The sequence below is a fragment of the Vigna radiata genome, chromosome 8 (assembly GCF_000741045.1).
Source record: "Vigna radiata var. radiata cultivar VC1973A chromosome 8, Vradiata_ver6, whole genome shotgun sequence".
Classification (NCBI taxonomy): domain Eukaryota; kingdom Viridiplantae; phylum Streptophyta; class Magnoliopsida; order Fabales; family Fabaceae; genus Vigna; species Vigna radiata.
In genome coordinates, this window is record NC_028358.1 from 36,182,288 (window position 1) to 36,201,176 (window position 18,889).

General features: G+C 29.3%; 2 protein-coding genes across 3 annotated transcripts in view; both read right to left on the bottom strand.

The window, feature by feature from the left end:
* Window positions 1-2,065, bottom strand: part of LOC106770597 (monocopper oxidase-like protein SKU5) — a 14,211-nt gene extending 12,146 nt beyond the window's left edge. Inside the window, exons 1-5 of the mRNA XM_022785373.1 lie at window positions 1,686-2,065; window positions 1,483-1,592; window positions 1,112-1,382; window positions 817-937; window positions 364-724 (exon numbers count right to left, since the gene is read on the bottom strand). Of these exons, the coding sequence (XP_022641094.1) occupies window positions 364-724; window positions 817-937; window positions 1,112-1,382; window positions 1,483-1,592; window positions 1,686-1,841 (1,019 nt within the window). The 5' untranslated portion in view covers window positions 1,842-2,065. The remainder of the gene's footprint in view (window positions 1-363; window positions 725-816; window positions 938-1,111; window positions 1,383-1,482; window positions 1,593-1,685) is intronic.
* A 1,002-nt stretch (window positions 2,066-3,067) lies between these two features.
* On the bottom strand, window positions 3,068-5,814 carry LOC106771313 (ras-related protein RABC2a). Of its 2 annotated transcripts, none has more exons than XM_022785374.1 (6): window positions 5,432-5,814; window positions 4,337-4,405; window positions 4,059-4,103; window positions 3,780-3,901; window positions 3,480-3,608; window positions 3,068-3,347 (listed from the first exon to the last, which is right to left on the bottom strand). In XM_022785374.1, the coding sequence occupies exons 1-6, from the start codon at window positions 5,577-5,579 to the stop codon at window positions 3,243-3,245; spliced, it is 618 nt and encodes a 205-aa protein (XP_022641095.1). In that variant the 5' UTR covers window positions 5,580-5,814; the 3' UTR covers window positions 3,068-3,242. The 2 variants fall into 2 exon arrangements, with proteins under 2 accessions (XP_022641095.1, XP_014512756.1); XM_014657270.2 differs by having other exon boundaries at window positions 3,097-3,347; window positions 4,038-4,103; window positions 5,432-5,807.
* Between the last annotated feature and the right edge of the window lie 13,075 nt (window positions 5,815-18,889).

Genomic DNA, 18,889 nt, shown 5'->3' on the forward strand with positions numbered 1-18,889 from the left:
GGTCAAGTAAGACACATTGTTGACAGTGTAGCGAGATAATCCATCAATAGTTGCTACAGACGCGTTTAGAATGAAAGTCTCAGATATTGTCACATTTGAAACATTGAACGTTCCCTGAGGATTAGGCCTTGCAGCTCCAGTGGTCAGGTTCCACCTTTAACTCAAGTAAAACCTCAATGTGAATGTTTGCATATGTTCTAAACATTGACTCTAGGATCTAAGTTTTCGTAACTGCTCAAAACTTTTTTGGGGGAATTATTGATATTGCAAACATTATAGTATGTTGACAATAAGAAAGCACACAAACAAACGCAAGAAATTTGAGCTACACTGCACAAGAACCATTTTGTGGCATGCAGTTACCTGATGGATTTTGCTTGGTCGATGGAGAATTGCACATCAAAGGGATCTGGACCACTTGGGAGAGACCCTTTTGCTGGTGTGGTAGAGTTATCATAATGAAGCACAGCAACGCCGACGAGAGTGCTGTTATCTGTGACATTACTCATTTTAGGAGAGGCCACTATGTAGTAATCAGCAGCATCTTCGTTTGCTGTGACAAGAACTGAATAGGATTGACCTACATGAACATCAAGAGACTCCAACTCTATTTGATTGACGTAAGAACCTTCAGTTTCAACCAAAACCAATTGATGATTTTGAATCCTGAAGTTGAAGCTCCAAGTTGTCCCTACGTTTGATATCCTTAGCAGATATGTTTTTCCTGAGACACATCATCCTAAAGGAGTTAAGTTAATTGACAACATGATCAAATCATAAAGGGAGTCACTAGCCTTTCTCTTATTCAGTTCTCACCTTGTGTAACATTGATAGACTCATATGACACAGAAAAATTGTTCACATACGGTCTTTTGCCGTTTATTAGCATCCAATCAGGAGGAAGAGCCTTAGCAGTAGACAACCTGTACCTAATGTCCTGGTCGAAATAATAATCAGAAATAGCAACAAAAAATAAATACAAGATAAGCAACTATCAATAAATTAAAGATCAGGAAATGAAGTATCATTCCATGGAATTGCTAAAGGCACAATAATATCAATGTTTAAAAGTGAGTATCGATAGTCACAGGGCAAAAAAGCAGTCAGTTACCTTGTAGCTGGTGCTGTACCAGTCTCCAATCAGAAGATCAAATTCTGCCTCTGGTTTTGGAAAAGGAACACTAATCACAGGTCGATTGTTGACTCGAATTGGACCAAACCCTCCACCAGCTTTAAGGAAATTGATGGAAGGAAAATAGGAGAATGTGCCAATCTGGTCTTTAACTTGGAAATCATAAGTCCAATTCCAACCAGCTGGAATGGGGCAGTTTGTGCCAGAAACACCATCTTGCCATGAATCCAACCTTTGTTGTATACCATTCCTACACCAAAATGAAAATATATGAATCTTGGAAGTGATCATCAGTAAGACTAATTAATTATTTGAAGAGATAAAGAAAGAGAAAGGTATGTATAGAATACCACGTAAACAGCAAAGGATCATCTAAACCATTGAAAACATTGACATGAATAACATCATTTGTTGTTGCATTTATAAGGGGTCCCGGGAACATGCCATTGATTGTTATTACCTGNAAAATATATGAGCAACAATATTAGTGAAGAATGCATGAGTAAGACAAATAAAAAAAGATGAACAGATGAAAGGTACTCATAATCCGCACAGGTTGATCAGTAGAAACAGGTTTTAAATTGAAGTCNGTGGAAACGTGCCAATCAAGGAATATATCAGCAGCAATGGCTGTTGTGATTAAGAATGGTAGCACCAGAATTGCACAGATAGCATGTTTGATTTGAGGAGCAACAAAACCTGCAGCCATTGAAATGCCACCACAGTCTCTTGCTTTGGATGTGACTATATCAGTGCCTCTTATTATAGCTGGCTTTCAAGAATAACAGCTTAAATAGCTTTGAACTTATCAACGGCTAAACATGTAAGGAACAAAAATCCGAGAGTCATTTCAAATATAACAGCCGGCCAAAGAAAAATCATTAATGTTGAAAATTTACTAATGTTTGATATTATTGTGATCATATTTTAACACAGGGCCATATAATTAAATAAGTGATGAAGTTGTATAAGACTAATAATTTTTCTAAGATGTTTTATAGTCTGGGTTGTTCAATTTATAATATCATAACATACTCTATATTATTATTAATGAAAATGTATTAAAAACTCGGAATTATTTTATTTTTTACGTAATTGTTTATTTTTTCTCTTACATAATTTTATTGATAAATTTCAGCAGAAGTAGGGGTGGAAGTTGAGTAGAATAGTGGTTCAAAAAGCTATATCCCTATCCAAACAAAAACTAAATACAAAAAGATAGTATGTATCATAACATCCCAACGTGCACGTAAAGTGATAACATTCCAACGTCTCAAGTGTTCTTCACATCTTATTCTTTATGCCATAACTAGATAAACATCCTTATATAAATACTATGCTATTAATATTAAATATTTTAACTTAATTTTTTTTATGATGATTATCTGTAATTTTCTATATTATCAAAATTTTCTTAAAACTTAGTTGAAAATAATTATTTTAAGACTAAATAATAACGGGATGTTACTCTAAAAAGTGAAAATTGCAATATAATGAATATGTTTAAAATCTTAACTCTATAAAATATCTAATATTAGGTTTAAAAATACTTTTATTAAAAATTATTAAAGTATTACCACTTAAAAATGTTAATTCTGATGTTAATTATTAATTGAGATGTAAGAAGAAACTCTTTTGTTGATTCTTCAAGTCCTCAATCCGCAATAATCTTATTTAAATTCTTATCTTATTTAAACTTTAATATTAAGTGATCAATCAGCAATTAAAAATGAAATAGACTTCAATTTACCAAAAAAAAAGAGTAATTTTCAAGTCTATTTGTACAAATATCTAAAATATATTTATCAAGCCTCTAGTCTCACCCCAACTTAATTAACGCATTCTAATAATTATTATTCTTTTTTATTACATTTTTTTTTTATCGATGTTTCATTTTCATTGATAGTTTTCTCTAATAGTTATAAACTAAACATGTTTACAAGAACCTAATTAACTTATAGGCATGAAAGTAAAAATGTCACATAATAAAACTAAAAATTCATCATCCAAACTATCTGAATGTGACAATTGATATGATACAAAAACCTGCCAGTAACTATAGTATCCCTATTGAAAAATCTATTAAACATATCATGGTGCTGCATATTTACTAAGAACAGCAACCACCTCTTTGAGATTTCTCATACAACTGTTTTTGATTTTGCCTTCTCACTGCAAGAGACCCCTTTTCCCTTAAACCTGGCACATCTAATATCTGTAAATGTTAAATGGAAGAACATAGAACTTAGCAAGTCACATGTTGTCGAAAATTTAAGGAATTACATGAAGAACAGAAAGAAGAGATTTAATATCAGATATGATTATATACATATATCTATATATATACCTTCAATGAGAGATCATTAAAGCATTGCTGAACATTTTCTCTAGTTTTAGCACTACACTCTAGGAATAAGCATCTATGTTGCTGTGCAAGAGCCATTCCCTCTTCTTTGCTTACAGCTCTTTCACTCTCCTGAAAAATAACACAACTGATAGTCTTCAAAATCCAAACAATGAAATGCAGGAAAACAATACTCAGGAACAAAAATTGAAGTTCTATTCCAATGCCAAAACAAACTATTACTTCAAAATCAGAGAGTATGAGAAAAAAGATAGCATAAGCTCTATGGTTTCAGTCTTTTACCTTATCCACCTTATTTCCAACAAGAATTTTGATGCTATCATGATTAGTAGAATAAAGCTCAACTTCTTTTGCCCATATATCGATGAGATTTGTAAATGTCTCACGTCGTGTCACATCATAGACTAAATAGAAAACAGAAAGAAAAAAAGAAAAGGTATTAGATGCAGACACGAAAGGCAATACTCAAAAAGCATAAAGAAGCAAATGTTCGTGCAAGTACAAGCATTATTTTCAAGAACATAGATATAGATAGAATACCAAGAATGATTCCATGTGCACCTCTGTAATAAGAACTTATTACTGTTCCAAACCTCTCTTGACCAGCTGCAAACATTAAATGAAAGTCATAATCCGTTGACAAGGTGAAACCTATTTGAGTTCTTATTGCATACACACAAACTTGATGATCTAATTCTTAACCACGTATTAAGCAATATCATTACAACAATGTTCACAGTGAGTAGAAAACTGAGGTAGTAAAAGGAACATTCTTCATGCATAAATCGCATGAGAAAATCCTTCAGCAAAAATATGATTAAAAAGTACAAATCTCTAACCTGTGTCCCAAATAGTGAGCTTCAGTCTCTTACCAGCAACTGTGAAAAACTTTATCTTGAAATCCACACCTTAAATGAATCAAGAACCAACAGCTCAGTATGTAACAGTGTGATGGCACAACAAAGTACTCTGCAAAATTCCTTATGCTATGAAGCACTAATCATATGGGAAGTATAAAATTTAAAGTCAAATGCCTCAAAATTATAATAAACCATAACCAACTGTAAGAGACAAATAAAAGACCATGAACAAAGAAGGTCAAATGTATAACCGAAGAAGACAATTGCGCTGTTTAAGCGTTTGTATGCATGCACAAGATCAATTGCTTCAACTTTCAAATAAGATACTGATAATGAAAATAAAATTCCTCAAAAAATAAAAATGTGTGATTTAGCAAATTTCAACAAATATGACATTCATAATAATTAAAAAAAAAACGCCACATTGTTTTTCAAGATTCTGGGAAGAAAATTTCACTCACAAATGGTGAAACAGAATCTTGAAATGTAATGAAAATAAAATCTTGAAAACCTTGTGAAAAAAGAAGGTACTGGTGTAGCTATTAGGAAAAGGATATCAACTGAATGGAAATTAAAAACAAATCAAACCCTCTCTAAGATATGACCAAGTCCAATTTCAATTCTAGACAGACCATACAAGAGATTTCTTTTCCCAATTCAGAAAAGTTGTTCGCAAAATGGGTTAACCAAAGTGTCTCTCCGGCTCAAGTCAAACCAAATCCAAAGAATAAAAATTGGCATATGGTCCAACAAGAAGATACGGATATAAAAAATAAAAGGGAACCTGAAATTAGAGTAAAATATTAAAGACCAAAAGGTCCACAAAAGATATCTGAAAACTGAAAGAAAGCTGAGTTGACTCGGTAAACACTTTCCACAAGAATGCATGAGTCTATGAAACACTTTAAATGAAAAGTTTTCAAAAAGAGACCCTCATCATTGTTTGACAGAAGTCTTGATAAAGGCGTTGAATTTGCAAGAACACAGCACGATCCTGTGCCACCCTGTTCCATTTTCCGAAGCAAGAAAGAAGAAAAGAACCGAAATTGACAGAACAGAAGCAAAAGAAAGTACCAATGGTGGGGGAGAGATCATGGATAGAGTTAGAATTGGAGATGAAGCTGAGGAGAAGACTACTCTTGCCAACAGCAGAATCACCAATCAAAAGAACCTTGAAGGAGTAATCGTAGCTGCTACTGCCAACTCTTGAAGAAGAACCCATGTTTTGTTTCTGTCTTTTACCACCTTCAATTCAAAACTGGGCCATGATTGTCTTGTCTCTCTCCCTTTTTCAGGGTGAAGAATTGAAAAAGCAAAGATTTTTGTTTGAAGATGAGAGAAAGAGGTGAGGTTGGGAAGATAGTTCAGGCGGTTGAGAGTTTGGTCCAAGAATATCAAAATTCACAATGGTTAGGACAAATGTCCTCTTTCTTTCTTGTGCACTTTTTCTTCTTTTTTTTTTTTATTTATTAAGAATGAGATTGGATTGAGTTCACGCGCGTTTCTTGTTTCACACAACATGGGACTTTGTTCTTTCAAGTGTGCCGGCCATATTAGTGTTTTGTCTCCTTCTCACTCAATGCTTTCTGAAACAAAACAACTCATCATCATTTTTACTTCCTTCTTGACTACTCACTCCATTTTACTTCAAAATATAGACTATTTTTCTTTACTTCCTTTTATAAGAATTAATAGTAAATGTAAAAACAGTAATTATTATAAAAAAAATTAAGAAATAATGTTTTATATGTATGTCAAAAATCATTTTACTTTTGAACTTAATTTGCTTATAAAGAATTGACTTCATGGTTAAACAATTCGTTGTATATCAATGATTTGGGTTCTAGATTTGGACAACATTTAATTAACTTGTCTATTCAAAATATACTATATTGATGCTTGAATTGTGTGTTTAAAATGGTCAAAGAAAGCTGCAATTAATATAAAAATTTGATCAAAACTGTTCCTTATTTGAAAATAAAAAGCCCTTAAACTAGGCAAGTTTATCAGTTAGTGAAATTTAGGTAGGTTGATGAATAAACTCACCAGAAGAGAAATGAAGTAATGTACTAAAAAGGTTTAGTTTATCAAATTAATTGACATAACTCCATTTTTCTTATAAAGAGGTAAATGTCATTGTCTTGGCATTTTCTACAGAAATTTCCTTCCTAGAAGGAAACTACAAACAAAGCAACAAGCCAGATAAAAAGAGCATGTAACTGGTACATCAAAAATAAGCATAGAACTAAAGCAAAAGCAATATCAATTCCGTGCTTATGGAAGTTTCCATATTTGTCATTTTTTATTTTTGTAATAAAACTCTCTATAACTCTTGGTTAAATACTTTGTTAAGCTCAAAATAGCTGATAATGTGATTGAAATTACGTTAATAATGTCCAAAACATAATACAAGATTTTCTAGAAAAAATGTTTTCAGAAGCAAATCATCCATGTTGTAAGTTTTAGTTTTATCAAACCAAACTGCTACACTGATACAAAATTAAACGTATAATTTGTAGCATCAAAGAAACACTACATTCTGGAAAATTAATGACAAAAGTCGTGCAAATTTACGTCAGCATCCTCTGCACAAGTTCTTGGCAACAAACAAACCACAGTGCTAACTGATATATATATATGTCTCTCTGTTTGGTCTATGATTTGAGCTTTCAATGGAATTAGGTAAAGTTTAGTGACATGATACAGTAATTATATTTTGGTGTTTGGATTATTTAAATTAAAATTAAATAAAATATGATAAATTTTATCGGTCAACTTGTTTATTATAACATAAATTTACTGCTGAGTAAGAGCAGTGAACATGAAAAAATGGATATAGAAAAGCAGTGTTAGTTATTGCGTGTTGAGCTGTTAATCCATATAAATCGACCTATGATGATATCTTACTTCAATTTGAAACTTAAATCTCTTGCAATAAGTGATTAAGTACTATAGAAAACACAGCGTGAGGTGATAATGATCTCAATATTAATTTGGTATTTATCCACTTTTATAACACGTAAATTTCAATAAGAATATTAGTAAAATGATAAAATAAAGACTCAAAGAGAAAGAAAAATTATCATGAAAATGTTTACCACTAAAGAGTGTATACACGGAAAAAATAATGAAATGTATCACACAATACTTGAGGAATTATGGTCAACAAGCATTAGAGTTTTAATATTATTACTCTTCTTCAAGTATGTTTGGGGTTGTAGGGATCTCAGGCCGTATTTGATGTTGAAGATGATCGAGGAACATTGTAATGGACTGAGTAGGACGTGTAGGAGATTGATTGAAACATTGTAACAAATCAGATAGGTTATTGAGGAGATTGGTCAAATAGTTGGGAAGTTCGACTAGATTTTGTTCCACTCATCCAAACCAAGTGGGAAGAAGGTACCTATAAAAGACACTTTGATGCTGTCAGTAGATGATCGTTGGACGGCTAAATATGCATATTATTTGCATGATGATGTAAAGTCATACCACCTTTATATAATAGTTGTAATGAGTCTTTATCTTTCACTGGCCTAATGACAACCCAATCAGACCTTAATATGTATTAAGATTTTAATGAATTATTATAGTTGATAATCTAACCATGTGGTCGGCCTGGTAGTTGACCTGGGTAGTCGACTTAGGTGGTTAACCTGGTGGTCGGCCTAATAGTTGACTTCCCGGCAACTTACACCATAAGGTCACCCATCCCAAATTACTCCAGGTTAAGCACGTTTAACTATGGAGTTCTTATGGGTTAGGCTACCGAAAAGCAAATGCATTTGTTGATATGAGTAGTCAAATCAATTTCTTTAAGCTATCCTTCAACTGTATAGTCTCGTACCTATACAATCTTTAGATCTCTCTCATTCCGGTGTATGTTCGATTCGTCCATGTGCCCCTTCCACTCGAAGCCTGCCAGGACCCGCACTCCCCGCCCTCGTCAGTGCCCGAGCGTCACATGCCCACCAGCTTCCGCTCTGGTTCGTCCTCGAACCACACCGTACTGGGAGAGGCTAGGCTCTGATACCATTTGTAACACCCCGGCAACTTACAGGGAGTGCTGACTGCCCCCACACATCAACACGAGACTTTGTGTGCTTTGTCCTCATTTATATACTTTACGAGAAAACTTCCCGAAAAGTCATCCATCCCATAATTAATCTAGACTAAACACGCTTAACCATGAATGAATATTAAATTCACATAATTATATTATAGTTGATTCTTTAACATTTAGCCTCTTTAATTTATCGAACTCAAAACAAAATCTTAAAGCTCTAATATGAATTTAATATTAGTTAAGAGAATTTAAGAAATATCCTAATTATTTTGGCATTCCGGTAACACACGGTGAATAGTTAGAATTTTGAACAATGACAACCAACACAGATCGAATTCTCCACACACGATCAACAATCTGATCAATGTAACATTGTCATCAAAACATGTAATTTAAACAAGAACAAAGGAATGTGTAAATCATTATCAACTCATAGAGGTCTTTCTTAATTCGTCCATTCAAGTAAAAACCTAATAAAATAATATAATTAGTTGAGTCGCAAGATAAAAAATTTATTAGTTATTATTCTAAACTAAATTACTTGTCTGAAAACAATATCTTCCCTGTTAAAAATTAACTTGAGTATGAGAACATCTTTATAAGTATCTCTAAAATTGAATACTGACATTAAAAATCAAACACTTAAAAGTTAAGAATGTTTAAAGTTAATGATTTTATAAATTCATCACAACTTGTAATAGCACTATTTATTAATAACACTTGGACAACCAAGATTTACTCCAAGTTTCAAATCAAAAGTAGATATTTCAATTATGAATATGAGATATGGTTACAATGTCTTTGTGGTTAATCCAAGAGAAACATTTAAACATGGAAGGAACCACACAGTTATAAACTTAAATCAATGGAAGTTAATCAATTAAAAAAAAATTAATTATTTTAGAAATTACTTCACTAAAATTGTGAAAGTGGGTTTGATTCATGTTAAATTATTACAGTAATATAGTGAATTGATATAAAACTACTTTTATCCTTCTTTGAAAATTTTTTTGTTTATAAAACTCTTCAAAAATTTAACAAATTAATAAGCAAGAACAAGGAAAGAAATTAACATAAAGAATTATACTAGTTTAACTTTTCAAGAGTTTACATTTGTCTTCTTCCAATAACTTTCATTGAAAGAAAATCCATTAATAACAAGTGTCAAGATTACAGAACACAAGATTCACATATATACTATAAATCTCTAATCAGAACGCAAACAAACTCCTAAAGATGAGGCTACACATTCGCACTATGAACCAAAAACACACTCTTAAGAGTGAGGCTACACACTCACACTAGGAATTTTACCTACATAGCAAAGACAACTACAATTCACAAAGAATTACAGAAAAACAAAACATAGTACACCTCTGATATTACAAAGAAACCAGAACTTAGATCCTTCTTTCATCTTTTCTTTCACTTTTGAAGTCTTGCAACTTCAATTTCCTCAATTGATGTTTGGCTTCTCCAAGAATGCTCCAAGCCTCTCAAAGAATGTTCTTGTTTCACAATTAAAAACTCCAAAGTATGTTTTTCATGTCTGCAAAGAAATGGAACACTTATATATAACAAAAACACATATATGTCAATTTTAATCGATTAGATTATTTTCTTCATCGATCAAAACTTACACACAATTTTAATTAATTAGGTGTTTTCTTAATCGATTAAAATAGAAAACAATCTTCCTGGTATGATGAAACCCTTTTAATCGATTAGATTATTTTCTTAATCAATTAAAATTTACATAGTTTTAATTAATTAGTTGATTTTCTTAATCAATTTAAACTGATAATAAGACATTAGTTTTTTTTTTTATAATTTTAGCATTTTGTATAAATCATTAATAACAATTATTCATTTATCATTAAACCAAGTTAATGACATAATTAACCATTTATTTGGATTACGTACTTGGATTGGAGGCAACAATTCCAAAGTGTTAACCATTGCATAGCTTCACAAAATCATAAAGGGTAAGGTAAAAGTAGGACATATATGAAAAGTCATTTTAAGTATTTAAAATACTTTTGTATTTATTCACAAGCCATTTGTTTGGCAAGCTATATATATGTCTAAAAAAGTGGATTTTAGTGAAGTGGTGCAGCAATACCCACATAATTTGATAAAAAAATGAACATAATCTATTAATTATTCCTATTATATGATATGACCACATGATACTACTACTATGTCCACGCAACAAGTTAAAGTAATGTTCCCAAATTCATTTCCTTCATCGTGTCCACACACCAACGTTAACTTTCTACATTTTCTTTCAAAGTCACGTTAACTTTCTATGACCACACTAACAACGAATCTTTCAATTCCCAAATTCTTTTACGACTAAAAAAAACTAAAAACTCCACATTACTATACAGAAATACTTCATAATCATAAGCAAATATAAGAAATGTATAAGAAACTTGTTTTTTCTCCTTGTTATTTAAAATAGAATTTAATTGGAATACATTGATGGTGATTATTCAATTGAATTTGCCTTTAATAAGGTAGTAAAAGTTAATGTGATTTATTTAAGTTGTAAATGAGAACATAATAATAACAACACATTTGTTCCTAGCTAGTACGCAAAGTTTTTTTTCCTATCAATACATTATACTATTTTAGTTACATTGTAAAGATTTGCTCAATCTAAAGAAATGGGACCGCGTTTAATTTCAAAGTTGTATATGTAACAAGGATTTTTGTGATAATTACTTTAAAAATTATTTATTGGTAGGATAAAAATTCACTGTAGTAACGTAACATCTCATAATCACTATCAAAATTATATATATAATTATAATTATAGTTATAAACGATTGAGTTTACAAAAACAAAATACAATAGGATAAGTTTTAAAGTTATATAAATTACAATATTTTAAGTGGATCTCAAAAGTGAACTTGCATTTTATCGAAAGATATCATTTAAATATTCATATTAAAACAACTAAACAAAAGTAACTTAATATTGATTTTTCCTTCCTGAAGTTGTGCCTTGAGCAAATAAAAGTTTGCTTTAGAGGACAAATAACTAATGCAACATATATTTGACTCAAATTCCAAACCACAACGTGCGCAATAAAATTATCACTCAATTAAGTGAATGCTTAAGTGATAAAATCTACATCTAAGTTGATGATCATTGTTTGAACATCACTTAAGCAGTATATATAAAACCAATATGTTCATAAAATAATTTTATCATTTTTTATAACATCTTTCAACTATATTTTTATCACAATCACGAGTAGTCCTTTGTACCGCTGTTTATCTTAATGGTACTCACTTATCTGGAATCCTTCGTCAGTCTTCACCTTTATATAGAACCAACCACAACTATAAGTAGTCTTTCGTACCGTCGTTCTTAACGAGATTCGCTTACCTATAACCATTCACCAGGAAGACTTTCGATATAAGGACCATTATACTCTAAGTCGGTCACCAAGACAAACTATCGATACCACTATTGGGTCTATCAAGAAGGAGGTTCACCGAGAAGATACAAACACTAATGAGATTTGAATCCAACCACGTAAGAGATTGACACTATTTTTTATCCAAAATCTTAAAGCGATGAGTTAATGGATACTTTACCTTTATATAATGTTCTACTTTCTCATTTCTATCTAATATGGACTTGGACTTACGTTTAGATTTCCAACAAAATTTGTCTAATGCAGTTATTCTTCCTTATTGACCTATCAAAAAAATTTCTATACCGATAACAGTGAATGCAATAATAAATTAATAAATATAAATGTATATAATTAATTTTATCATATAAACTAAATTTTTCTATGATGATTGATTCTCTTATCTAATAATTGCTTGTTTCTCAAGTTATATAAAAAGGAGGACTTGAAAGCACACTAAAACTTCTAGAAATCTAAAGAAGCATCATCAAATCAACTAAACTCTCATTAAAAGTTAGACTGGTTGAAAGAATAATTATTTTAATGGAAAGGAATAGTGAAATCTTGAATTACTAACCTATAAAATAATAAGTAAGAATAAAAGGATTTAAGAGAAAAAAAAACTTATTAATAACTCAAATTTCAATTTCAGTTGATTGAAGATACCTTAAATCACTTTCTAACTAACGATCTACATTGGAGAAAAGAATAAAAGAATGTTTCAGATAATGCTGAGAAACAATTATAGAAAATCAGAAAAATAATAAAGAGAAACTAAAAAATCAAAGAGAAAGAGAAGGATGATGAAGTAAATGAAGAAAGGAAAACAAAAGGACCTAAGGGTTCTTACACGATGAACTATGGCAACAGTTTGGTGCCCATAGTTACGTGACTAATAACACTTTGATTTCAAGCTACTCTCATGGAAGGACACAATACTCAAATTTAAAAGGTGGAATACGAAGAAAATGTTACGTATGAGAAAAAGAAGGAAACAAAAGAGTTGAATAAAACGAAGAGGGAATGATAAGCCTTTGTAAATCTTTCTGAAAAGGACGTATTGTTGAGATTCGGATATTATATACTCAAATCCATGATGTGGATTTGTTTTTATAGAATGTAATGGATTTCCTTTTTGTTATGGTTCAACCTTCTTTAATAAAGTTGTATTTTAAGGAAATGTTATCTAAGGTGTGTCACTTTTAGATATGAAAAAGATAGCATTTGTTCAATGAATGTTTGTTAACCATTTATAGTCTCACAAACACTCTTAAAATTTTGTTGTTAAAAAGATCATTTTTAGTGTAATGTTTATGTTTTTACCATATTATTCTTCAAACAAAATTAAGATAAAACATATTTTTTTCCAAAATTATGAACTTCTTCAATTTTTATTCATTTCCCTTTAATTTACTTTCTTAAAAGGATATAAATTGGACGCAAATGATGAATTAGGAATGGGTAAACATTAGAAGTTATAATCATTATGATAGAAAAATGTGTATTACCATGATACTAAAATAATTTTTTCATTGTTGATAATATCAATTTGAAAATTTTAACTCAAATTACAATGGATAGGTCACTCTAGTGATTGTTGTAAATAATGATGGTGTTATTCATTGTCGTTTTATAAATAAATTATATCAAAATAATTAAAATTTGGAATTAAACTATATATCATCATGTTTCTCTCTTTAACTATTGTGATATTTTGATTTTAAAATTCAAATAACGTGGGTATGATAAACATATATCAGAATAGTTTTTGTCATAAACATAAAAGTAACATATATCATGAATGAGAATTTTTACACACTAGTAAATTAATCTCAAGAATGTTTAAATTCTTTGTTAAGAGACATCAAACATACATTTTGGACATGAAAAATGAAATTTGCCCTAATCATCTTAATTTTGATGCAAGTCACATATTTATATTCAACTCAGTTTGACATTAAATTAAATATACAGTTAAATAGGAGATTTTGATTAAACTAATTCATTTATAGTATAAATTAGGTTTGAGAAGTTTGAATTTGATCATGATGGTGTAATGGGGACAGAAAATATAATGGGACAGTGACATGCATGGCATATATAAGTTGAATTTGTTGAACGTCACTAATCACCAATCAACTACTTACACTCATATATATATATAGTATTCAAGTGTTAATGTTTGACCCTTTGATATGATATGAGTCACCCATTTCCACTCCTTTTTTAGATATACAATACATTGCACTAAATTTGTGGAGTTATATATATATATATATATATATATATATATATATATATATATGTATATGAATATGTATGTATATGTATAATATACTGTCTTTTGGAACATTAAGGTACATTATTATTATTTTTAAGCATGAAATTGAGACTAAATCATTTTATTAAATATAAAAATACATAGGAACATGTTAATAGGAGTAGAAGAAAAAAAATATATTTTGTGAAATTGTATTAGATTTTTCTGTTAGAAATAAGATCACCAACATAGTGATAAGAAAATAGGCTATTTATAAAGTAAGACAGTCAAAATAGGCTAGTTATAAGTAAGATAGTGAATTGGTGTAACAAACTTTATTAATTTACTGGAATATATAAAACATCTTTTTTTTTTAAATACTTTTTATGTTGTCTATATTTATAACGGATGCAGAGGTCATAGAAAATTAATTTCAACTTTCATAAAAAAAAGTTCGTCTAACAAATTTTTTAAAATATTTTAAAGTTTTTGAAGAGGTAAAAAGAAGTAAAGAATGTTAAATAAATAAATGCATTGTAGAAGATAAAAATAATTAATAATTTTATACTAATTTTATTATACTTGAATTTATATTGTATCATGGTTCAACAATTTTGTATTGTCTTGATAGATAGAGATCTAATTTGATACTCAAATATTGATGAAATGTTCAAATGTTAATATAAAGTTTATGAATTCAAAAATTAGTTTTAAGTTTGTTTTATAGCTGATTTTGTAATTAGTTTTGATTTAATTAACATTTTATAATATAAAAGGGTATTCTAACAAAAGATAGAAAAATGTATATTAATTTATATTTTGTTATTATTTTTATATTATGTAACCGAAAATTATTTTTTTATTCGAAAGATCAATCATTTATAACCACTTTATTATACTTTTGGGCGATTTTGGTTTTAGTCCATTTTTAAACTAAGGTGCAATTTAGTCTTTCAACTTTAGAAAACTCTCGTTTTAGTCTTTTTTACCAAATTTTTTTAACATTATTTGTTGTTTTAAGCACGTTTCTCAGTTAACATTGAAGCAAAAATGTGACTCCAAATGCTATAATGAAACGTGCTTGAAACAACAAATAATGTTAAAAAAATTTGGTAAAAATGACTAAAACCAGAATTTTCTAAAGTTGAAAAACTAAATTGTAGCTTAGTTTGAAAATGGACTAAAACCAAAATCGTCCCAAATATAAGGATTAAAAACATATTTAACCCTAAATAAAATAACACTTCCATGACAAAAGGATATAATTGTTTTAGCATAAGGTCGTCGTTTCCTTCAAATTTACTTTAAGTTAAAAGAATTTACTGTACTTTTGTTTTTTATTTAAGTTACTTACATTTTTGTTAGAACAGATTTCAACATGATCAGTTGAATTATTTCAATGTAAAAAGAATATTTTGAACTAGAAGACTTATTTACAGTTTGATTTTCTTACTGTTTTCCGTGAATAAATTTTTTTGACAGTAGAGAAAAAATAAAATAATTGAAAAAAATATTAGTTGAAATAAATTATTATTTTATATTTATCTTCATATAAAAGAATATAAAAGAATGAAATTTGAAGTTGAGAAGATAATTCATTTGTAAAATTAGTCCGTTAATTACTATATATTTTTATTAACACAAAAAGAGTAATTAAACCACATAGACAAGTTGTTAAATGTTCTAAATAAAATTGATATTAATTTTCCAATGAGAAAATAACTTAAAGGCAAGATGACTTAAAAGATAGAAACTCAAAAGATTTATTTGACATAATCAATGATTTGGTTCTAAAAAATCTCAAGTATCCCAAATTGTTAAAAATGAAAACATTTTAATAAATTATGTGATAAATAAGATAATATGGAATCAAAATAAAGTCAACATTGATAAGACTTTTGCATATAATATAACAATGAATGTTATGAATGACAATGAGAAACAAGAACCAATGACCATTGAAGATTGTTGATAAAGAAATGATTGGTCAAAATGAAAAGATGCAATACAAACACAATTAGATTTACTTGATAAACAAAAGGTTGTTATTTTTGTAGTTCACACACTTGATAATGTAAAACTCATTGGATATAAATGGATTTTTGCTCAAAAACAAAATGAGAAAGGTGAAATTGTTAAATATAAAGCACGGTTGCCTAAGGTTTTTCACAAAAACCTGGTCTTGACTTTTGAAGAGACATGTTCACTAGTATTAGATGCAATAATATTTGACTAGCCTAATAGCACAAGAAGATATGCATATACATCTAATGGATGTTCTTACAACTTATTTATACAATTCTCTTTAGAATAATATTTATATGAAACTCCTTGAAGGATTTAATTTGTCCAACAATGCAAATTCTAAATAAGATTATTCAATGAAATTGAACAAATCCTTTTATGGATTAGAGCAATAAGAACATATGTATTATAACCGTCTTAGTGAGTACTTGTTAAAATAATGATATAGAAATAGTCTTACTTGTCCTTGTATTTATATGAAAAAGACCATAAAATGAATTTCTCATAATTGTTATGTAGATGACATAAACATTGTTGAAACTCCTAATGAGCTCACAAAAACAATTTGATTATTTGAAGAAAGAATTTGAGATGAAGGATTTTGGAAGGACAATTTTTTGTTTTGGATTGTAAATTATGTATTTAAATAAAGGGTTTTTTTGTACATCAAGAGGCTTATATAATTAAGGTATTTAAAAAGTTCTATATGGACAAGTCACATCCATTATACTAACCTCATGAAAATGATTAAGAACTTCTTAGTCCAGAAGTACAATATCTTAATGTTATATGAACATTAATGTAACTTACTAATTATACTCGACCTAATACAACATTTGTTGTAAATTTGTTAAGCAAAATATAGTTATTCACTTAGAAGTAGACGTTGGACCAGAGTAAAACCTATACTATGATACCTTAAGAGTATTATGAATATGAGTTTATTTTATCCAAATTATTCAAAATCAAATCTAATAAGTTATGTAGATGCAAGTCATTTATTAGATCTCCTCAAAATAGTTGATTATAAACAAGATATTTATTTATATGTGGTGGCACAATGATTTCATGGCATTCTCTGAAACAAACCATAACAACAACATCATCAAATCATACAAAAAGTTTAGCATTCACAAGGTAAGTTGTGAATTTTTTTGTTAATGTCTATAATTCAACATATGCGACAAACTTGGAGTTTATCATCAGGAAAAATGAAATCAGCAACTATATATGAAAACAATATTACATTGTTCAATTGAAAAGGTGATATAGAAATCTAAGAGATTCATTCATGTGAAAATCTAACAAATCTATTTACAAAGTCTTTGTCAAGGAGAAATTTTGAGCAATTGATTAACAAGATTGAACTTTGTTGTCTTAATGATGTAAGTTTACATGAGGGGAAAAATATAATGTGATAAACAATATTGTATTAAAGAATAAAGAATGATATATTTTTTTTAGGTTTAAATCCTTTTTTGGTCCTTAAGTTATAAGCTGGTGTTCAGTTTAGTCACCGCTTTTAAAAATGTCAACCTTTGGTCCCTAAGTTATAAAAAATGTATCAAACCAGTCCCAACAGTTAACGAAATCAATGAAATATATATCAAATCAGTCTCATCTATATTCTTTTGTGGGCTCTTTGAAGGTTGCAAAATCTCCATATCTGGATGGCACCTTGGTACATATGTCATTGATTTCGTTAACGGCTAGGACTAATTTGATACATTTTTTTATAACTTAGGGACCAAAGGTTGACATTTTTAAAAGTGAGGACTAAACTGAACACCAGCTTATAACTTAGGGACCAAAAAAGGATTTAAACTTTTTATTTATTTCACTACGTTTTTATCCCAAAGGATTTTTCCTAGTAAAGTTTTAAGGAGACACATTCTCTCATGGATGGATATTAAGAGAGAGTGTTATGAATAAATTTATGTCCATTGATTTGCTACAATTACTCATATGATTGATTGTTTGATTTATTTGTTACAATTACTCGTTATTGATTTAATTATTTGTAACTCTTGAATTGTATTTTTTGGGTTATAAATTTTACTTTTTTGACAAGAAATAACATACAGAAAATGAGTATCTATTATGTCTTTTTCCTTTTTTCTTCACTTCATTTGGTATGTGAAAATTGTATGGAACCATGGTTGAATGTTGTAATAGTGTATTGTATGACATGTCAAATTGATGGTTTGGTGTGGTAAATCTTGGATGTATTGACCATAAATGTTTAATAGCTTAACCTTTGTGTGTGGTAGTTTGATAGAATGGTAATATGATATGGGCGAGTTATTTTACCACACACGGGACAAGTTCCCATGAGTCTGACATCAATATATGTATTCAGATGGTCGAAGTGTAAAGTTGATATGATTATTCTGACATGGCTAAGTATGTATGTGACATTATTGTTTTAAAATGTATGAATGTTCTTTTGGTACTTTAACTTATCCTTCTGTCTTTGTCTGTTTGTGTATGTGTTTGTTTTCTCTTTTAAAATTATCACCTTAATTATGTAAGCTTAGAGGTATATATGGTAAACATAATTATTGTTTGTACTATATTATACTTTTTAATTTAGTATAATATTTCTTTGTAATATATATATATATATATATATATATATATATATATATATATATATAGGGGTTTGTTAACACGCGTACGCCTGTTTTTCAGTTGGTACGTTTTAACAATGTGTACCGGATTATAATAGACAAAAATATCCTCATTTATCATGGA